General features: G+C 45.6%; 1 protein-coding gene across 1 annotated transcript in view; it reads left to right on the top strand.

Annotated features, from left to right (window-relative positions):
- Positions 1–23,215, top strand: part of MYO10 (myosin X) — a 754,439-nt gene that overhangs the window by 292,790 nt on the left and 438,434 nt on the right. The window contains exons 14-17 of the mRNA XM_069219725.1: positions 10,016–10,082; positions 12,174–12,266; positions 15,429–15,497; positions 15,663–15,745. Of these exons, the coding sequence (XP_069075826.1) occupies positions 10,016–10,082; positions 12,174–12,266; positions 15,429–15,497; positions 15,663–15,745 (312 nt within the window). The remainder of the gene's footprint in view (positions 1–10,015; positions 10,083–12,173; positions 12,267–15,428; positions 15,498–15,662; positions 15,746–23,215) is intronic.

Genomic DNA, 23,215 nt, shown 5'->3' with positions numbered 1-23,215 from the left:
TGTGCAGTGCTCAGTGGGACACTGCTTTTGTCACAGAGAACCTTTTGTTACTGTGCAGTTCATGAATTACAATCATAAACTGGCACAGTGAGCTATGAACAGCCACCAAAGAGCTGAATGCAAACTGTACAGGACTGGTCAGAAAGTAATGTTTTTCCCACTCTTTGATTATCCTATTTCTGCTAAAAAGGGTTGGTTTGGGTAGAAATATTTTTTTATTAGTAAAGTCAACCCAAACCACTGTGTTACATTCTGAATCCTGAGTTTATGCTTCCCCATACCAATCACTCTTAAAAATTCCTAGCTGTATGTATGACAAGTGCATCCTACACCTTGTAGTCTCCATAGACAACATTTTCTATACATTGATTTTTTGCACATATGATTCATTCTGTGTGTGTTTGTGTGGGTGCGTGTGTTTGTGATGTAAAGTGTTCCAACACCATATGATGGTAAGAAAGGTGCTATAAAAGAAATGAAATACATGTGAGAGAGGGGCTATGGAGAGATGAGAGGCACTGAGGGTGATGGTGAGAGAATCACCGAAAAACCCCAATAAAGTTTGTCTTATCCTGGTGCACTGTAAAGTCATCATTTATTTGCCTTTAAAAACTAAATATAAGTAAAAACTAATACAGTTGACTATATAATGTGAAACGTGTTGTAGAATGCACTGTTTTGCCATTTTTTCCCCACATTGTCTTGGGGGTCCGAGTAGCCCCAAGCTCTGTTGTAGTGGTCAGACTCGCTCGCTATGCACCCTATGGGGGCTGCTCTGACAACTTTGGCCAGTGCTTCCCAGTCTGGCCCTGCCTCTGGCAGGCAGCAGCTAGCCATGTTCTCATAAAGTAGTGCGCCACTGGTGCATTGCTATGTAGCTGGCTACTGTCTCTCCTGACACTAATGGATACTTGATCTTCTACACCTCTTAACCTTAAACACCAATTGACAGAAAGGCAGTTTCATCAATGTCCAACACCAAGAGTCGTCTGAGCCACGAAGCACAGAGCAACTGTCGTAGTGCTGTGAAGCAGCCTTGATCCAGTGCAACCACAGTGCTTATATGGCGTGTGGAATGAGGACTTGTGGTGATGCCAGCTCTGGCAGGAGTATGCAGACACTTAAGATCATGTACTTTTTTGGAGCCCTGTTTGGCTTCCCCTGCTTTTAACAGCTTTACGGGTTATAGCAGTGAATGAATGTAAGACTCTTGCCAGTACAGCAAATGTGATGAATATCATCTTCTTTTCCACCAGCATTGCTTTCCGACCACACACTATTGAGACCGCCTAGTCATTTAATAAATTGGAGCAACAGTTTGTCGCGGTGAGTGCCTCCCTCTACAGAAGGAGGGATAACATGCTTCAGGGGCCTATTACTGAAGGGAAATCTGGCAAAGTGGCACAAACACAGCATGTTCATCATAAGTCAGCTCTCCATTTCATCCAAGGCCCTTGTTTTGCCTAACACTTCCATCCATTTAATTTTCTCTTTAGTTTAGTAACCTAGAATAGGGGCAAATCCTGGCTCAAAGGATGCATGCATGTATTTCACAATAACAATAAACCTGTTGGTACATGTATGGTTGTAGATCACACTGCACTCTAGTGTGGATTTTGATTCCTGCAACTTTGAAATAACCTATTCAATTTTAAATGTGAAAAGAATGACTTATGATCTTGCTCCTCAAAACCAATGTTCCTGGACACACGTTCCATGTTGATAAATGTTTCCACCATCTGGTTATGAAACGAATCTGCGTGCTGCGTGTCAATTGTGTCTCACAATTTGAAAATCCTCGCATCTAGACTATCAGCACAAATGAAACGGGGACAACTTTAGTGCATTAATGGGAGACCAAAAAGTCAGGACTTTTTAACATGGCATGTCAAATCTGTCACCCAAGAAATTATGGTTTTATAAGACTGGCACCCCTAGGGAGGTGGATTTCTAGCTTAAATGCCTTGTGAATTTGGAACAATCGGCATCCGGTTTGGAGTTTGTGCCTGCTGTGGGATTACATCAAATGCAAACCTATTGGCTTTGCCAATGTTTGTTTTTTGCAGCATCCATTTTTCAGATGCTTTGGTCACTCCTTTGTGCTTCCTGGTGCTGTCACGCTTTGGCAAACCAAGATGTGTTGACATTTGTCACTGCATGCATACTTGATCGCACACCAGACAAGTGTGAAACCTGTTGGCTTTGCCCATGCTTGTTGAAAGTGAATTGGAGGACTGTAAAACATTACCAACAGGCTATTAATAGGCTTGTGAGTTTTAAGAATGATTTATAACTTGATACACTAAAATAAAACGCTCTCTGCTCCTTTTTTCTTACAGAGCCATTTGCCTTTTAGTTTCTGGTTGTCCCAAATGTGTAACATTGACGTCATCCAGCTTTTGGTGGTCAGTGTTGTTGGGGAGCCCGTGTGACTCCACTGCCTTCATTAACTACTGCTTCTCTTACCTAGGTTACTACTGGAATCCAGAAACGGCACACGTTTGTGTAATTTTATTTAATCTTTTTTTAGTGCATACCAAAACTACATTCACTTTCTTTGTCTTTCGGTGTCTATGTAGCTGTCGCTACAGTTTTATTTTTGCGTTTATAAATCTCCATCTCCTATACAAGGCCTAGGTTCCCAATTTCTTACAAGAGATGTAACACACAGTAATGTGAAGATGCTGTTTTCTGCTTTAAAAACGAGAGTGATTCAGGTTTACTGGTATTGCTGTGTGGTGTTTGCAAAGGTTCAAACCAAGGGTTGGTGTAGTCTTGTAGTACTCTTGTGTCCGATAAATCTCAGGACGGAGTATGTCATCATGGCTGGGAGGAGTTTATGTTTGTACATAGACTTTGTTGTATGTTGTATGCATCAGGGCATGCTTGGTGTAAGGAAATGCCTCCTTGGCATGGTTACCCCCTGACTTTTTGCCTTTGCTGATGCCAAGTAATGATTTGAAAGGGTGCCAAGGCCTGCTAATCAGGCCCCAGCACCAGTGTACTTTCCCTAACCTGTACTTTTGTTTCCACAATTGGCACACCCTGGCATCCAGGTAAGTCCCTTGTAACTGGTACCTCTGGTACCAAGGGCCCTGATGCCAGGGAAGGTCTCTAAGGGCTGCAGCATGTCTTATGCCACCCTGGGGACCCCTCACTCAGCACAGACACACTGCTTGCCAGCTTGTGTGTGCTAGTGGGGATAAACAGACTAAGTCGACATGGCACTCCCCTCAGGGTGCCATGCCAAACTCACACTGCCTACAGGTATAGATAAGTCACCCCTCTAGCAGGCCTTACAGCCCTAAGGCAGGGTGCACTATACCATAGGTGAGGGCATAAGTGCATGAGCACTATGCCCCTACAGTGTCTAAGCAAAACCTTAGACATTGTAGGTGCTGGGTAGCCATAAGAGTATATGGTCTGGGAGTCTGTCATGCACGAATTCCACAGCACCATAATGGCTACACTGAAAACTGTGAAGTTTGGTATCAAACTTCTCAGCACAATAAATGCACACTGAGGCCAGTGTACATTTTATTGTAACATACACCACAGAGGGCACCTTAGAGGTGCCCCCTGAAACCTTAACCGACTACCAGTGTAGGCTGACTAGTTTTAGCAGCCTGCCACACACCAGACATGTTGCTGGCCACATGGGGAAGAGTGCCTTTGTCACTCTGTGGCTAGTAACAAAGCCTGTACTGGGTGGAGATGCTTCTCACCTCCCCCTGCAGGAACTGTAAAACCTGGCGGTGAGCCTCAAAGGCTCACCCCCTTTGTTACAGCACCCCAGGGCACTCCAGCTAGTGGAGTTGCCCGCCCCCTCCGGCCACGGCCCCACTTTTGGCGGCAAGGCCGGAGGAGATAATGAGAAAAACAAGGAGGAGTCACTGGCCAGTCAGGACAGCCCCTAAGGTGTCGTGAGCTGAGGCGACTCTGACTTTTAGAAATCCTCCATCTTGCAGATGGAGGATTCCCCCAATAGGGATAGGAATATGCCCCCCTCCCCTCAGGGAGGAGGCACAAAGAGGGTGTAGCCACCCTCAGGGCTAGTAGCCATTGGCTACTAACCCCCCCAGACCTAAACACACCCCTAAATTGAGTATTTAGGGGCTCCCAGAACACAGCAAGATAGATTCCTGCAACCTAAGACGAAGAAGGACTGCTGAGCTGAAAAACCTGCAAAGAAGACGGAGACACCAACTGCTTTGGTCCCAGCTCTACCGGCTTGTCTCCCCACTTCTAAAGACACTGCTCCAGCGACGCGTTCCACAGGGACCAGCGACCTCTGAAGCCTCAGAGGACTGCCCTGCATCTAGAAGGACCAAGAACTCCAGAGGACAGCGGCTCTGTTCCACAAAGACTGCAACTTTGCAACAAAGAAGCAACTTTGAAACAACAGACGTTTCCCGCCAGTAGCGTGAGACTTTGCACTCTGCACTCGACACCCCCGGCTCGACTTGTGGAGAACAAACACCACAGGGAGGACTCCCCGGCGACTACGCGACCATGAGTAGCCAGAGTTGACCCCCCTGAGCCCCCACAGCGATGCCTGCAGAGGGAATCCCGAGGCTCCCCCTGACCGCGACTGCCTGCTTCAAAGACCCGACGCCTGGTAAAGACACTGCACCTGCAGCCCCCAGGACCTGAAGGATCCGACCTCCAGTGCAGGAGCGACCCCCAGGTGGCCCTCTCCCTTGCCCAGGTGGTGGGTACCCCGAGGAGCCCCCCCCTTGCCTGCCTGCATCGCTGAAGAGACCCCTTGGTCTCCCATTGAAACCTATTGCGAACCCAACGCTTGTTTGCACACTGCACCCAGCCGCCCGTTGCGCTGAGGGTGTACTTTTTGTGCTGACTTGTGTCCCCCCCCCCCCCCGGTGCACTACAAAACCCCCCTGGTCTGCCCTCCGAAAACGCGGGTACTTACCTACTGGCAGACTGGAACCGGGGCACCCCCTTTTCCATTGAAGCCTATGCGTTTTGGGCACCACTTTGACCTATGCACCTGACCGGCCCTGAGCTGCTGGTGTGGTAACTTTGGGGTTGCCCTGAACCCCCAACGGGGGGCTACCTTGGACCCAACTTTGAACCCTGTAGGTTGTTTACTTACCTGCAAAAACTAACAAACACTTACCTCCCCCAGGAACTGTTGAAAACTGCAGTGTCTAGTTTTAAAATAGCTATATGCCATTTGTGTGAAAACTGTATATGCTATTTTGCTAATTCAAAGTTCCTAAAGTTTCTAAGTGAAGTACCTTTCATTTAAAGTATTGTTTGTAAATTTTGAACCTGTGGTTCTTAAAATAAACTAAGAAAATATATTTTTCTAAACAAAAACCTATTGGCCGGGAATTGTCTCTGAGTGTGTGTTCCTCATATATTTCCTGTGTGTGTACAACAAATGCTTAACACTACCCTCTGATAAGCCTACTGCTCGACCACACTGTAGGAAGTTGGCTCTGTATGTGCTATTTCAAAGTAAGGAATAGCATGCACAGAGTCCAAGGGTTCCCCTTAGAGGTAAAATAGTGGTAAAAATAGATAATACTAATGCTCTATTTTGTGGTAGTGTGGTCGAGCAGTAGGCTTATCCAAGGAGTAGTGTTAAGCATTTGTTGTACATACACAAGACAATAAATGAGGTACACACACTCAGAGACAAATCCAGCCAATAGGTTTTTATATAGAAAAATATCTTTTCTTAGTTTATTTTAAGAACCACAGGTTCAAATTCTACATGTAATATCTCATTCGAAAGGTATTGCAGGTAAGTACTTTAGGAACTTCAAATCATAAAAATTGCATGTATACTTTACAAGTTATTGACAAATAGCTGTTTTAAAAGTGGACACTTAGTGCAATTTTCACGGTTCCTGGGGGAGGTAAGTTTTTGTTAGTTTTACCAGGTAAGTAGGACACTTACAGGGTTCAGTTCTTGGTCCAAGGTAGCCCACCGTTGGGGGTTCAGAGCAACCCCAAAGTCACCACACCAGCAGCTCAGGGCCGGTCAGGTGCAGAGTTCAAAGTGGTGCCCAAAACACATAGGCTAGAATGGAGAGAAGGGGGTGCCCCGGTTCCGGTCTGCTTGCAAGTAAGTACCCGCGTCTTCGGAGGGCAGACCAGGGGGGTTTTGTAGGGCACCGGGGGGGACACAAGTCCACACAGAAATTTCACCCTCAGCAGCGCGGGGGCGGCCGGGTGCAGTGTAGAAACAAGCGTCGGGTTTTCAATGTTAGTCTATGAGAGATCTCGGAATCTCTTTAGCGCTGCAGGCAGGCAAGGGGGGGGTTCCTCGGGGAAACCTCCACTTGGTCAAGGGAGAGGGACTCCTGGGGGTCACTCCTCCAGTGAAAGTCCGGTCCTTCAGGTCCTGGGGGCTGCGGGTGCAGGGTCTCTCCCAGGTGTCGGGACTTTAGGTTCAAAGAGTCGCGGTCAGGGGAAGCCTCGGGATTCCCTCTGCAGGCGGCGCTGTGGGGGCTCAGGGGGGACAGGTTTTTGTACTCACAGTCTTAGAGTAGTCCTGGGGTCCCTCCTGAGGTGTTGGATCGCCACCAGCCGAGTCGGGGTCGCCGGGTGCAGTGTTGCAAGTCTCACGCTTCTTGCGGGGAGCTTGCAGGGTTCTTTGGAGCTGCTGGAAACAAAGTTGCAGCTTTTCTTGGAGCAGGTCCGCTGTCCTCGGGAGTTTCTTGTCTTTTCGAAGCAGGGGCAGTCCTCAGAGGATGTCGAGGTCGCTGGTCCCTTTGGAAGGCGTCGCTGGAGCAGGATCTTTGGAAGGCAGGAGACAGGCCGGTGAGTTTCTGGAGCCAAGGCAGTTGTCGTCTTCTGGTCTTCCGCTGCAGGGGTTTTCAGCTAGGCAGTCCTTCTACTTGTAGTTGCAGGAATCTAATCTTCTAGGGTTCAGGGTAGCCCTTAAATACTAAATTTAAGGGCGTGTTTAGGTCTGGGGGGTTAGTAGCCAATGGCTACTAGCCCTGAGGGTGGGTACACCCTCTTTGTGCCTCCTCCCAAGGGGAGGGGGTCACAATCCTAACCCTATTGGGGGAATCCTCCATCTGCAAGATGGAGGATTTCTAAAAGTTAGAGTCACCTCAGCTCAGGACACCTTAGGGGCTGTCCTGACTGGCCAGTGACTCCTCCTTGTTATTCTCATTATTTTCTCCGGCCTTGCCGCCAAAAGTGGGGCCTGGCCGGAGGGGGCGGGCAACTCCACTAGCTGGAGTGTCCTGCTGGGTTGGCACAAAGGAGGTGAGCCTTTGAGGCTCACTGCCAGGTGTGACAATTCCTGCCTGGGGGAGGTGTTAGCATCTCCACCCAGTGCAGGCTTTGTTACTGGCCTCAGAGTGACAAAGGCACTCTCCCCATGGGGCCAGCAACATGTCTCGGTTTGTGGCAGGCTGCTAGAACTAGTCAGCCTACACAGATAGTCGGTTAAGTTTCAGGGGGCACCTCTAAGGTGCCCTCTGGGGTGTATTTTACAATAAAATGTACACTGGCATCAGTGTGCATTTATTGTGCTGAGAAGTTTGATACCAAACTTCCCAGTTTTCAGTGTAGCCATTATGGTGCTGTGGAGTTCGTGTTTGACAGACTCCCAGACCATATACTCTTATGGCTACCCTGCACTTACAATGTCTAAGGTTTTGTTTAGACACTGTAGGGGTACCATGCTCATGCACTGGTACCCTCACCTATGGTATAGTGCACCCTGCCTTAGGGCTGTAAGGCCTGCTAGAGGGGTGTCTTACCTATACTGCATAGGCAGTGAGAGGCTGGCATGGCACCCTGAGGGGAGTGCCATGTCGACTTACTCATTTTGTTCTCACTAGCACACACAGGCTTGTAAGCAGTGTGTCTGTGCTGAGTGAGGGGTCTCTAGGGTGGCATAAGACATGCTGCAGCCCTTAGAGACCTTCCTTGGCATCAGGGCCCTTGGTACTAGAAGTACCAGTTACAAGGGACTTATCTGAATGCCAGGGTGTGCCAATTGTGGATACAATGGTACATTTTAGGTGAAGGAACACTGGTGCTGGGGCCTGGTTAGCAGGGTCCCAGCACTCTTCTCAGTCAAGTCAGCATCAGTATCAGGCAAAAAGTGGGGGGGTAACTGCAACAGGGAGCCATTTCTTTACACACACTACCACAAAAATAGAGCATTAGAATTATCTCTTTTTGCCACTATCTTACCTCTAAGGGGAACCCTTGGACTCTGTGCATGCTATTTCTTACTTTGAAATAGTACATACAGAGCCAACTTCCTACATTTGGAGTGTGTAGAAGTTTGTGACACATAGAGGTATTTACAGATTTAGCTTGCCAACGCTGTGTCATGTTTGCTGGCTCCTCTTCAGAGGCTCAGCATTGCTTGGGAGCTTGGTACCTCTAAGGTTAGTCATAAGCCCTGTGAAGTTATAGTGTGTTATCTCATTTCCTGAATGATTCAGGTCAGCATGAGGGATGAGTAGGGTTGGGGAGTCTACCCAAGGTCAGGACACGTGAAATAGGTAGGGTGAGGGCAAGTGCTTTCAGACTTTCTTTGGATCCATGCATGCTTCAGAGAGGAATAGCTCAACCGTCATGAAGACAAATAGCTGTTCACCAGCGCAAACTATGTTTTTAGCAGCCATCAGTCTACTGTTGCCAAAGGTAGCTGGGTCAGAATGGCAGCTGGAAGCCTTGGCTCAATATTTTGTTAAGGATTCCAAGAAAGGTTTGCTGTTGACCTAATATTGGAAGTACTTGTGAAAGGCAGGCTGAACGCAGTTATTGTCACACTCCAAGTCTTGTTTTAGTCTTTTTGTCGTTTGTGAACTTGAGTCAAGTATACTGTCGGGAATGGTTGTTGAAGTCCTTACCCTCCTAAAACGAAGTTAAATGTGCGTTGGTGGTATGATGTGTGGGTGAGGAGAGGCATTCATGTTCTTGAATGCAATGTGGTCATTTAGGTTTTATATGTGCACTGGGACTGAATTCCTTCTTGAACCATGAATGAGGAGGCCCAGGTTGGAGGTTCCTGAATGTAGGGATGCCCATTCATAATGTTAGTTTGGATCTAAAATCTGTATTTTACTGTTTTCGTTCTGTATAAATTGGAGGCTGGCTGTATTAGTGGTTCAATTAGCGATTAATAGCAATTAGAAATAGCGATCTACCTTCCAAACTCGAATCAGTGAAAAGGTTGTTTGACCATTGAAATGTGGTTCTATGGACATACTTGCAGGAGAAGTGTTGGTGCAGCATTTTGGCTTCTCTCTAACCTGTGAAAAATGGAGGCAGGGGATCCTGTGCTGAATTCAATATCATAGTCCAGTATGGATCAAACAAGAGTGATCATAGCCCAAAACATTAGAGGGAATTCATGCAAAGGAGAAGCCTTCATAATGCATAGGAAGCGATGATCTTACCAATGTGTTAACCTTTGAAGCCCATAAGACAATAGCACCCACAGTGACTTTTTTGGTGATTTTATCAATGGAATGCCAATCTGCAGTGGTCATTATAAGAAAACCTGTATGTAGTGTGTTCTCCTCTTCCACAAGCCAGGATTTACATTCTGGTTAAATTGAGTTTGATGTCTTTCTTCTCGTCCTGTTATTGACAGCCATCAAGCATGGTCCTAGACAACAGCTGTTCCTTTCAGAGGGTTTCTCGATAGTTACTAAAATATTTACAGGTTGAGCTAAAGAGGAGTGAGAGAATGTATGTGTGGTAAACTTCAGAGTATCCTGGAGACAGGTTCAAGTGTTTCAGCTGCTCTTAGACCATACAGAACAATATTTATTAAAAACTAGATACACTGTTTAGGACTGCCTGATGGACCTCACCCTTTCATTGTACCGTTGTCATTTCCACCTCAAGTTTGTCAATCAGTTATTGTCCCATTGTAGCACCGTCAATGTGAATTGGCGTATTTATGTAATATACTTCACACTGCCTTGTACTCTTTGTGCTAATTTATTTAAATATATAAAAGTATATAAATACAATAAAATTTATATTTTTTTACTGTTTCTAGAGAAGGGCTGGTATGGAAAGACATTCAGTGGACAGATAACAGCGAGTGTTTGGACCTGATTGAAAAGGTAAAAAATTAACACGTCCTTCTGTAGCCGCGAGTTTTATGTCTTTCTATGTTGCAAGTAACCGGTGCAGGAAAACAGTGTCCTTAAAAATCCCTTAGAATGACTTTGAAGCCATCATTCTTAGGCTGCTTACCCTGTTCCTAATGTTTTTTTAACTTATATATAATTAAGTAGCTGTACATTATATGTTTGACAGAACGCACCATAATTATTTATCAATTATTTTTCCTTATTGCGTGTAGTCAATTTGATAGAACGAAGGCAATTTTTTTGTGTGTCCTTTGTTGTAGGATGCTTTCTTTATTTTCAGTCCAATAGGCAACTAGCATTCCCAAATATTTATTTGTTTATTTATTCATTTATTTTTTTGTAGTTATGTATTTTTTGATCACTGGTCACAGTATTACGATCAGAATCCTTTCCGTATCCGTCTTTGAAGAACTGCACAGTGAACTTTCTCTAGGCCTCTTTTTCTTGTTAGTGGATCGCAGTCTTTAATGTTGCGGGTGATTCTATAGGTATATCTTCGGGCCGGTCTGTTCACTATTCTTGTAGGTGTTCAATCAGAGGCATTTGTCTTGCAAAATGATTAATTCTACCCAAAATAGGAAACCTACATCTTTTTTGATGACCAGAAGTACCTATAAAAGTCTTTGATGGTTTACATTTATATTCTGAAACTTGCATACCCACCCATTGAGCTAGAATGTAATGATTTTCACAAAATACCCACATTTCACAGCATGATAGTACAAAACACCACGAGATGGCAGTAAAACAGAAGGCCATTACGGATTGAACCTATGTGTCCCTATTACAGAACCTTTTTGCTAGTGGCATAAAAACAGGCCCAATTCATTAACACTTGTTTCTGCTTGTGTAGTATGAAATCGGGCAAATAGTGGTCGCTGCAGTACATATTACACAACGTTTTTTCAGCGAAGTGAAAATGGATTGTGAAACCACATGAAGCACATATACCACTCCTAAACCATTTTAATGAACAAACACATTCTAGCCCTAAGTAAGTTTTTTTAAATATAGCAAACACTGTACTTGCTACTTCTGTAAATAAAATTGAAACAAACCGAATTGGTGTCAAACAATCGAATCTTTGACATTCGACGAGTACATAAAAGGTATTTTCTCTGCTTCTTCTCTACTCATAACAAGAGTAGTGTTACATGAAATTGTGCTGTATTCGTACTGTGTGTGAATAGTGTTTGCTCTGATTCTAGTTATGCAAACAGCAGGAATTGAATGTATGAATTTGCCCTAAGGTTTCTTCTTTTATTAACCATTGAAAGACTTCTCTAATATGGTCCTTGACAGCATTACTAAAGTCAGAAAAACAATCTCAGTGCATCGGGGAAGGGATGTGTGTGAGGGGGAAGGTGATCTCAATATATGTGTTTTTGTAAGCAGAATGATCAAAAACAAGAAACAAGCAAAGCCACTAGGTCTGGCTTGAATGTGCTAATGCATTCAAATAGCATGTGGGCACGTCTGTGTTCCCTTTTGTTGCCACATTAAAGCCAGACCTGTTGACTTTCCCAGTGCTTGTTTTAGTGAAAGCAGCTGGATTTTGTGCCCTTACACACAGGTGTGTGTGTATAAACATATACCCATACCTGTGTCTGAGAAACGTGCACACAAGTTCATCTTAAAACTTTGAAATACAGCCTGCTGCAGTGAAAAAAAGAAATCAACCAAATGATTGCTTTCTATATACAGATAATTATGTGATCAAGAATGTAATGTGTGGTCATTCAGTGTGTTTTTCAGATGTAAAACTTCCCCTCGCGCATAGTAATGCAAGCACTCCATAGCGAGCGGAATAATACATCTAACAGCCTATAATCTGAGGTAAAAGAGGAATGCTCCTCTGGTGGAGCTAACGCCCACCCTCCCCAGAGAATTGATTACACTAGGGCCGGCAGGCATCTTTGCTGTGAAGCCACATCTAAAAATATCAAAAGAACCGTTTATTCTCAATAAAACCTGCTAATGAAATCTAGGGGCAATCTTAAGATAAAACATGGCCATGACGTACCAATGCTTGACAGTTGCTTTTTTATTCTTTAAACTCAGAAACTTGGCCTGCTTGCACTCATCAATGAAGAAAGTCATTTCCCTCGCGCTACAGATAGCACCTTGCTGGAGAAATTACACAACCAACATGCTGTGAGTGATTCCAGATCAAAGGTTTTTTAGTGGAATGCAAAATGTTATTTCTAACTTTAAGCATTTGAAAATTGTAAATGTGACTTTACTATCCTCCGGGAAGATCTTTGTCATGAATCTTTTTTTACATGAACGTCAAGTTTTATTAATTAATTGTTTTGTAAGAAGTCCTTGTAAACATACATTTTGTAAACACCCAAAAGTATAATGTGGCAGACATTCATTCATCACATCAAAATACTTGGACATTTGTGCTTTAAATAACTGTTGTTGGAATAAGCCACTAAGGGGTATTCTGTGCATTCGTCATTTTTTGATTGTGGCTAGGAACATAATAGTTGTTGGGAGAAGGGAAAACTTTTGAGGATGGGTGAATGCCTCAGAAATCAAAACTTTGTAAGTAGTCACAAACATTCCAAATGGTTTGCCACAACAAATTTGCACATTGAATGCTGGTGCTAGAAAATATCGAATTAAGCTTGCAAATTGGACGTGAAAAGCAGCTCAACATTTTCAGGCCATTTTAGGGGGGGAGAGTTCTCCACATGGAAAACGTTTTTACCTTTGCCAAAAAGCAAAACTAGTTTAATGAATATTGTCATATTGTTTGCTCCTCTGTAGATGGCAGTGTGCAAGGATATTTAACTCCTTACACAAGCGGTCATTTCACCAGTCCCATACACAGACATTCACATAACCTGCTCCCACATGTCCTCCTTCCCACAACAGGCTTACTATGCCCTTGTGTGTGCTACTCCCTCCACAATGAGGCATGTTAAACTTTCAAGTTGTGACATGGTAAAATAAAAGCACTCTGTCAAACATGATGATTACATGTGATATGCATTTCCTTTCCAATCATACTCCGCTCTGTATTTATGAAACAGATAGTTTGAACTTGCCAAGTTGCCTTGGAACACCTTCCTAGGTAGTAATAAGAAGAAATGATATATTCTCCAGCTAGCTGCCATGTCCAACTTAACACTCAGACCATCAAAGTCCCTCTCTACAATCTGTCATAGTAGACATGGAAAGAATTAGCCTAAAATGATAAATCTTCACTCCCTCTTCTTTCGTGAACTGATATGTTGTCATGCCTGGTTAGTACATAAGCGAATTATTAATCCCTTCCTTGGACTATATATACTGGGACACCTCAGCCCCTCCCCCCCCGAAACAAATTCTGACTCTCACCTTACGTTTCAGAGAACTTTCATATGCTACAGGACAGATCGCAAAACTCTGCCAAGAGATTCTAATCATGATATTTCATCCCTCCAAAAAATCCTAGGAGATTAATCTATGCCAATGTACCTCATGCTTTACCTTCAATACCTCAGCTTTCACACACCAGGGAAAATTGCAAAGTTCTTTCAGTGCTCCATAGACCTGATCTTCAGGACCTTCCCGTTCTTCATTGTGGCAGGGATCACAAAGCTCTGCCAAGCCATCTTGTCTAAGATATTCAGCACCCCAGTTGTCACACGCCTCGACCAAAGCACCCCAATCCTCAACATGAACATCCCTTGCTTTAACATGTCAGAACGTACCACTAAATTCTGCTAAAGATCCAATGTTGTGCCGATGAGCTGTTTTCACACAGTAATATGACGGTGTGTTTTCTGTCAAGTGACGGAGAGAGAAAATCTACACCTTCTCTCGGTAGCTCAATTCCCCTGATCTGGGGACGAGGGAAGAAGGGAACAGTCAACTACCTTATGTGCTGAACTCGCTATGTAATGCAGTAAACGTGAGGATAAAGTCCTGTCTCACGAAAACTGGGATCATTTCAGGATCTGTTCTTGAACTCACAGCAGGCTCTTTTATGGTTATAAGTTGTTTTTTGTCCAGATAATCAAGCTGATGCAGTCCAAAAGTTCCTGGAAAAAAATATACACATTTGGAGCACGTGCTATGCCTTTTATTCTAATATTAAATTTGATACATCATTTTGGTTTCTTCTCAGTCTGTATAAGTCTGTCCATAACTCCCCGCTCCCTGCAGACACAGCACTCCATAGTGAATAATGTACATCAGGTGAAACTTTGCAAACATTCCATTCGTCATAAAAAATAATTTAAGAAGAACATACAAAGTTGCATGCACATGCATGCTTGCAGATTCAAGGTGGATGCATTCTCATGCGCAGAATGATGCATTTACATGCATATACATATTTGCGTGCACATACAGATGTGCAAACATCTACGCACAAAAACACATACACATCCAAATGCACACCCACAACTTTCCACCAGCATTGCAAACTGATGTCCGAGTTTCTTTCTGATGTGTAATCAGAGTGATGCTCATTGGTCAAGGATGTTGTCTGCCTTTAGTACCATTTAACTTGAAGACCTTCTGGTAAAACAGCCTCTAAGAACAGGAAGAGACTAGAACAGATGCAGTCTAGTGCAAGATCCATTTAGCCTATGGCTTGCAAGAGCAGCACCATTGTGGGCAATCAGGGCAATAGACAGTGTGAGGCCTGCTGTCTCCTGGGACTTAACAGGATGAGACATCTTGCACCATCAGAAGTTAGGACCTAACTGGGAAAGGCAGCTCTGGCACTCAACATCCATGGTCAACAGCGATGCCAATGATGCCTGGAGGATTTTACCTTTGCCACCACCTGCCTGTACAGACGGGCATGCTAACCATGCTGCATTTCTTCTTCTGACCAATGTAAGGGTCACAGCAAAAATGAGACTGATAGGGCGCTTAAGGACAGAGTAGACCTGCCGGCCATAATCTCCGAGTCTCAAAATCCAGCAATTTCCTTACCTCTTTCTTGTCAGGTTTTCTTTGTGTTTTTGTTCAAGCTGCATGCTAATACATTGTAAGGTGTCTATGCATTTTCCTGCCCAAAGTTTGTGCAGACAAACAGGAGTTTGTGTTGTATTAAGAACTTGGCGTTCACCCTTTGTGATGGAGCGCAGGACGCTGCATTTCCATTGCTGCTCCTCAGTATGATGCAGTGGGTCATTCACCCAGGTTCAGTTATTAACTGTTAGTAAAAAAACATTTACACTCAAGTATTCCTGCTGTTAAACTCACAATTCTAATACCATCAATGCTCAGGGAGTACAATGTAAATATAATTTCCCTGGGGTTAAACATTGCATTTCATTTAGACTTATTTTTTCTCCCTTTTTCAATTAGAACAATCCTTCCTATGTGAAACCAAGAGTTGCTGTGCACAATTTTGGAGTGAAACACTACGCTGGGGAGGTAATTTACTTTTCTGCTGCAGCTGAAGTTCGTCCAAAAATTAGTCTAATACCAGTTTACTTTGGCCCGCGAACAGCCGTCTCACAAAAGGGACTGAAACAATTGTGTGTTGTTGTCAGCTTCTCAATTGTGGCTTCATTACAAGTCTTTTACATCTTTTTTTAGGTCCTGTATGATGCAAGAGGTATCTTGGAGAAAAACAGGGACACGTTCAGAGATGATCTGCTGAACCTGTTACGTGAAAGCAGGTATGCTCAAATTATTACTTTTGAAAGAAGTCTATGTGTTGGAGTAGATTTTATTTTTAAATCAGATTAAATGTACTCATCTTTTTTACCCGAGTTGGAAGATTCAATACTTACATGGAAACAGTGGAAAGAGTGTTTGTTTTTTAATCTATTAGCACGTGGTGGGGAAAGAAAATCTCTCTCTTACTCATCTCTGAGCTAAACCGAGAGAGGGGGAGAAACAAGGATGTAGGAGTCTGGCCTGGTTTTTAGTGGGTACCAAAGGTACTTACACCTTATACCAGCACCAGTTATCCCTCATTAGTGAAATGCAATCAGTGTCTAGAAGCCAGGCTGTCCAGAAGTAGCTGTAGGCAGAGCAGCCAAGGCTGAACTAGGTGACATGCAAAGCTCTTGCAATACCACTGTAGTCACACAGTACTCACACACATGAAAGACAATGCTCAGTGTTACAAAAATAAAGGCACTTTGTTTTAGTCACACAAGGCCAAAAATACTTTGGCGACTATACTCCCTTAGGAGGTAAGTAAGTCACACAATATATACACTAGTAACCAAAAACAGGTAAGTACACAGTAAGAAAACAGTGCAAATAGTGAAAATCACAATGTTTTGCAATGGGCCTGGGGGAAACACAAACCATATACTAAAATAGTGGAATGCGAAAGTCGTTTTCCCATCTAGGCAAGTGTAGTGTGTTGAGGGGTGCTGGGAGCACCAAAGGTAAGTAATAGGCCCCATCCCAGAGCCCAGAAAAGCAGGTGTAAAACACAGCAAGTTTCCTAAAACCCACTAGAAGTCGTGATAGAAGATGATGCAAGAACCAGAAGGGACGGTAAGACACCAATGATGGATTCTTGGACCTGAAGACCTGTGGAAGAAGGGGAGCAAGTCCAAGGAGCACTGAAGAGTCCATGGAGAACAGGAGCCCCTGCTAACCCAGATGAAGGTGCAAAAGAAGGACCTCTGTATGCACTATTTCAAAGTAAGGAATCGTATGCACAGAGTCCAAGGGTTCCCCTTAGAGGTAAGATAATGGCAAAAAGAGATAATACTAATGCTCTATTTTGTGGTAGTGTGGTCGAGAAGTATGCTTATCAAAGGCGTAGTGTTAAGCATTTGTTGTACATACACAAGCAATAAATGAGGAACACACACTCAAAGACAATTCCAGGCCAATAGGTTTTTGTATAGAAACATATTTTTTTAGTTTATTTTAAGAACCACAGGTTCAAGATTTACATGTAATACTTCAAATGAAAAGTATTGCTGGTAGGTACTTTAGGAACTTTGAATTAGCAAAATAGCATATACACTTTTCACATAAATCACATATAGCTATTTTAAAACTAGACAGTGCAATTTTCAACAGTTCCTGGGGGAGTAAGAGTTTGTTAGTTTTTGCAGGTAAGTAAACCACCTACGGGGTTCAAGTTTGGGTCCAAGGTAGCCCACCGTTGGGGGTTCAGAGAAACCCCAAAGTTACCACACCAGCAGCTCAGGGCCGGTCAGGTGCAGAGGTCAAAGTGGTGCCCAAAACGCATAGGCTTCAATGGAGAAAGGGGTGCCCCGGTTCCAGTCTGCCAGCAGGTAAGTACCCACGTCTTCGGAGGGCAGACCAGGGGGGTTTTGTAGGGCACCGGGGGGGACACAAGTCCACACAGAAAGTACACCCTCAGCAGCACGGGGGCGGCCGTGTGCAGTGTGCAAACACACGTCGGGTTTGTAATTGAAATCAATGGGAGACCAAGGGGTCTCTACAGCGATGCAGGCAGGCAAGGGGGGGGCTCCTCGGGGTAGCCACCACCTGGGCAAGGGAGAGGGTCTCCTGGCGGTCACTCCTGCACTGGAGTTCGGATCCTTCAGGTCCTGGGGGCTGCGGGTGCAGAGTCTTTACCAGGCGTCGGGATCTAAGGAGCAGGCAGTCGCGGTCAGGGGGAGCCTTGAGATTCTCTCTGCAGGCGTCGCTGTGGGAGCTCAGGGGGGGCAACTCTGGCTACTCACTGTCTCGCAGTCGCCGGGGAGTCCTCCCTGAAGTGTTTGTTCTCCACAAGTCGAGCCGGGGGCGTCGGGTTCAGAGTAGCAAGTCTCACGCTTCCGGCGGGAAACGCAAGTTGTTTTAAAGTTGCTCCTTTGTAACAAAGTTGCAGTCTTGGGTGAACAGAGCCGCTGTCCTCGGGAGTTCTTGGTCCTTCTAGAGCAGGGCAGTCCTCTGAGGATTCAGAGGTCGCTGGTCCCTGGGGAAAGCGTCGCTGGAGCAGTGTCTTTAGAAGTGGGGAGACAGGCCGGTAGAGCTGGGGCCAGAGCAGTTGGTGTCTCCGTCTTCTCTGCAGGGTTTTTCAGCTTAGCAGTCCTCTTCTTCTTAGGTTGCAGGAATCTGAGTTCCTTGGTTCTGGGGAGCCCTTAAATACTAAATTTAAGGGTGTGTTTAGGTCTGGGGGGTTAGTAGCCAATGGCTACTAGCCCTGAGGGTGGGTACACCCTCTTTGTGCCTCCTCCCAAGGGGAGGGGGTCACATTCCTATCCCTATTGGGGGAATCCTCCATCTGCAGGATGGAGGATTTCTAAAAGTCAGAGTCACCTCAGCTCAGGACACCTTAGGGGCTGTCCTGATTGGCCAGTGACTCCTCCTTGTTTTTCTCATTATCTCCTCCGGCCTTGCCGCCAAAAGTGGGGCCGTGGCCGGAGGGGGCGGGCAACTCCACTAGCTGGAATGCCCTGTGGTGCTGTAACAAAGGGGGTGAGCCTTTGAGGCTCACCGCCAAGTGTTACAGTTCCTGCAGGGGGAGGTGTGAAGCACCTCCACCCAGTACAGGCTTTGTTACTAGCCACAGAGTGACAAAGACACTCTCCCCATGTGGCCAGCAACATGTCTCTATTGTGGCAGGCTGCTAAAACCAGTCAGCCTACACGGATAGTCGGTTAAGGTTTCAGGGGGCACCTCTAAGGTGCCCTCTGTGGTGTATGTTACAAGAAAATGTACACTGGCATCAGTGTGCATTTATTGTGCTGAGAAGTTTGATACCAAACTTCACAGTTTTCAGTGTAGCCATTATGGTGCTGTGGAGTTCGTGCATGACAGACTCCCAGACCATGGGGGTCATTCTGACCCCGGCCGGCGGCGGAAGCCGCCGGCCTGGCTGGAACTGCCAGAATACCGCTGCGCGGTCACAAGACCGCCACAGGTATTCTGGGTTTCCCGCTGGGCTGGCGGGCGACCGCCAGAAGGCCGCCCGCCAGCCCAGCGGGAAACACCCTTCCATGAGGATGCCGGCTCCGAATGGAGCCGGCGGAGGGGAAGGGGAGCGACGGGTGCAGTTGCACCCGTCGCGATTTTCAGTGTCTGCATGGCAGACACTGAAAATCTTTGTGGGGCCCTGTTACGGGGGCCCCTGCAGTGCCCATGCCACTGGCATGGGCACTTCAGGGGCCCCCAGGGGCCCCACGAAACCCCATACCGCCATCCTGTTCCTGGCGGCCAAAACCGCCAGGAACAGGATGGCAGTATGGTGGTCAGAATCCCCATGGCGGCGCAGCAAGCTGCGCCGCCATGGAGGATTCCCCAGGGCAGCGGGAAACCGGCGGTACACCGTCGGTTTTCCCTTTCTGACCGCGGCTGTACCGCCGCGGTCAGAATGCCCATGGGAGCACCGCCAGCCTGTTGGCGGTGCTCCCGCGGTCGTTGGCCCTGGCGGATTTTACCGCCAGGGTCAGAATGACCCCCATATACTCTTATGGCTACCCTGCACTTACAATGTCTAAGGTTTTGCTTAGACACTGTAGGGGCACAGTGCTCATGCACTTGTGCCCTCACCTATGGTACAGTGCACCCTGCCTTAGGGCTGTAAGGCCTGCTAGAGGGGTGACTTATCTATACTGCATAGGCAGTGTGAAGTTGGCATGGCACCCTGAGGGGAGTGCCATGTCGACTTACTCGTTTTGTCCTCACCAGCACACACAAGCTGGCAAGCAGTGTGTCTGTGCTGAGTGAGGGGTCCCCAGGGTGGCATAATACATGCTGCATCCTTTAGAGACCTTCCCTGGCATCAGGGCCCTTGGTACCAGGGGTACCAGTTACAAGGGACTTACCTGGATGCCAGGGTGTGCCAATTGTGGAAACAAAAGTACAGGTTAGGGAAAGAACACTGGTGCTGGGGCCTGGTTAGCAGGCCTCAGCACACTTTCAAATCAAAACTTAGCATCAGCAAAGGCAAAAAGTCAGGGGGTAACCATGCCAAGGAGGCATTTCCTTACAACGGGGTACTGTCTTGTTTGGGGGAGGAAAGCTCTTACCTACACCAAAGTTGGCAAGCTGGACTTTGGGACCGTCTGAGTCACTTTAGTCCATCACCCGTGTTGCTGGCTACACACCTGTCATCTGTAGAGGGGACCCAAGCCACTGCTCGTCGCTGCAGAGAGGTGCCTGCTGAAGCAGGGAAGTGAGTCTGTCACTCCACTGGAGATTCCTTCAGTTCTTCTGGTGCAGGCTGAAGACAGGCAGTCCTCAGAGGATGCATAACCTGGAAACTGTTGCAGTTTCTGTCAGGAGCTGAAGATACAATGTTGCAGAAGTTGTCTTAGCTTCTTTGTTGCAGTTTTGTAGAGTTCCTGGAGCGGTCAGCAGTTGTGCTGTCGGTAGAAGATGAAGTAAAGGATGCAGTGGATTCCGGCTGGAGTCTAGCAATCCAAATCTGAAGAAACACCCAGGGGAGAGACCCTATTTAATCCTGAAAGGGGGATTGGTCACCTAATTAGGCAAGCACCTATCAGGGGAGGGCTCTGACGTCACCTGCTGGCACTGGCCACTCAGATGCTCCCACAGTGCCCCACCACCCTGGAATCCAAGATGGCAAAACCCAGGGACACTCTGGAGGAGCTCTGGGCACAACCCCTGGGGTGGTGATGGACAGGGGAGTGGTTCCTTTGTCCAGTTGCATGCCAAAGCAGGGTCTGGGGGTCCCTAAACCGGTGTAGACTGGGTTATGCAAGGAAGGCACCATCTGTGCCCTTCAAAGCATTTCCAGAGGCTTTGGGAGGCTACCCCTCCCAAGACTGTAACACCTATTTCCAAAGGGAGAAGGTGTACCACCCCTCTCCCAAAGGAAATGCGTTGTTCTGCCTTCCTGGGCTTGAGCTGCTCAAGCAACAGGAGGGCAGAAACCTGTCTGTGAGGTGGCAGCAGCTGGGGCTGCCTGGAAAACCTCAAAAGGCTGGTACGGCAGTACTGGAGGTCCATAGTGGAGCCCCCAGAGTGCATGGAATTGTGAAACCAATACTAGAATCAGTTTATGGGTACAATTCCCAGTTTTTAGACACCTTACATGGCCATATTCAGAGTTACCATTTTGAAGCTGGACATAGGTATTGACCTATGCCCAGTGCACATGCAAAATGGCGACCCCGCACGAAATCTGTGGAAATGGTCCTGGACGACGTGGGGGCATCTCTGCTAATGCAGGGGTGCCCTCACACAGAGGTACTTTACACCTAGCCTTCAGGGTAGGAAGGCCTGACATTTAGATGACTTATAAGTGACCTGGTGCAGTGTAAATGGCTGTAAAATGGTGCATGTACCATTTCACACAGGCTGCTATGCAGTCCTGTAAAAGCCTTTGCATGGTCTCCCTATAGGTGACAAAAGTAATGCTGCAGCCGATAGGGATCCCCTGGAGCCCCAATGCCTTGCATACCTAAGTACCATATACTAGGGACTTATAAGGGGGCACCAGTATGCCAATTTGAGATTTTTACAAAACTGGGTTACCAGTATTTAGTGACAAATTTGGGATCAGAGAGAGCATAAGCACTGGGGTCCTGGTTAGCAGAATCCAAGCGGAACAGTCAAGCGTACTGACAAAAACAGTGAAACAATCTGACAAGTAGGCCACGAACCATAAGCACTGGGGTCCTGACTAGCAGGATCCCAGTGACACAGTCAAAACACACTGACAAACAGGCCAAAATGAGGGTAACCATGCTAGAAATAGGCTACTTTCTCACACAAAGAATGTGTATGTTATCAGTAAATATGCTGGAAAGACATTTTGGGTCATTCATAAATGCATTAGAATGGCAAAGTGTTTATCACAGGGTATCTAGGAAGATAGATTGGGGAAAAACATATGTAGCAGTGTTGGGAAATTTGATGCCAACTTGCTATTTTGGGGCACTCACTGATTCACTAACTTAATCAATAAGTGAGGTGCACTTGTAAGCAAAAGGTGCAAAATAACTTGTTTATAAAGGATCCGGTGCTCAGACAGGTGGTGACAATAGAAGAAGGTGATGAAAAGATGAAGAGACAAAGGATGGAGGGTGGGTGTGGATTGTAGTGAGATAATGGATGGAGTCTAACGAGAAGAGATCAGTGGGTTTCCTGTGGAAGGCAATGAAGAAACAAAACCGGAAAATGTCAAAGGAATTACAAGGAAAAGAAGGTGCAGAAAGATGGAGTAAAAGGAAAATGTTTCAGATATGGCAATTCCATGCCATGTGTCAATAAGCAGTATGTGTTTTAATAGTTGGATTCCAAGTTCGAGTTTGTAGGGAATTCAAAACACAGAATGGGGTAGATGTAGAAGAAGAAATAGGGATTTTGTAAGTAAATACATATTGTTGTAGTGATGAAGAATATGCCTGAGTGTGAAGTTATCTTTGATGGACGAAGGTTGTGGTTCTTGTGGTCTCAGCCTCTCTGTATAGTAAATTAGAAGAGCAAATGTTCAAAATATTTTTTTATAAATTGGAAGAAATCAATGACAGAATTATTTGCCATGGCAAAAAAGGAAATATTTTAAAAAGGCATCTAAAGTTGGGAAAGTTCATGTTGCAAGGGTGTTGTCAGCATAGCCTTGGAATCGAGCTAGATTCCAAGTTTATTGCACCTTTGATTTGGTGTAACATTCAGAAGGAGTGGGAAGTGTGGTGAAGTTTCACAGGATATTTGAGGACAGCTTGATTACTTTAAGAAGCGAGAGATTGCGGTTAACCATAAGGGCTGTCTTGGTCCTTATTGTATTGGAACAATTTTAAAAAGTCTTTGAACAATTAGTGAAAGGAAGAGTAGTGGTTTCTGAAATAAGGATTTGTGTTTATATAATTGATTTTAGAAGCAAAATCTGAGTGAATCACCAACCACTCCCAGAAAATTTGAGAGGCACTGACTGTACTGACTGAAGAAAGTGTATTTAGTGTCCTTCACGTAGTTTCTGCACAACATGAAGTGGACTACATGTATATTTGAGGCATCTAACCTTGTCTATAGCACCTTTAGGACTTATAGATTTAAAAGGATGACTATTGAACTTGTGCTGGCTTCGGCCATCTTCCAAAGGGCAACAAGGATGGTAACCAACCAAGGTGAATTAATCCTTATTTGTTGAAAACAAAGTAAGATTGAATCCATAAGTGCAGAAAGCAATTTTTTAAGTTTTTATAAACTGCTGGAATAGCATATCCACTCAGGGAAAT

Source organism: Pleurodeles waltl, chromosome 2_2 (genome assembly GCF_031143425.1).
Source record: "Pleurodeles waltl isolate 20211129_DDA chromosome 2_2, aPleWal1.hap1.20221129, whole genome shotgun sequence".
Lineage (NCBI taxonomy): Eukaryota > Metazoa > Chordata > Amphibia > Caudata > Salamandridae > Pleurodeles > Pleurodeles waltl.
This window is presented reverse-complemented; position numbering and strand designations above follow the sequence as displayed.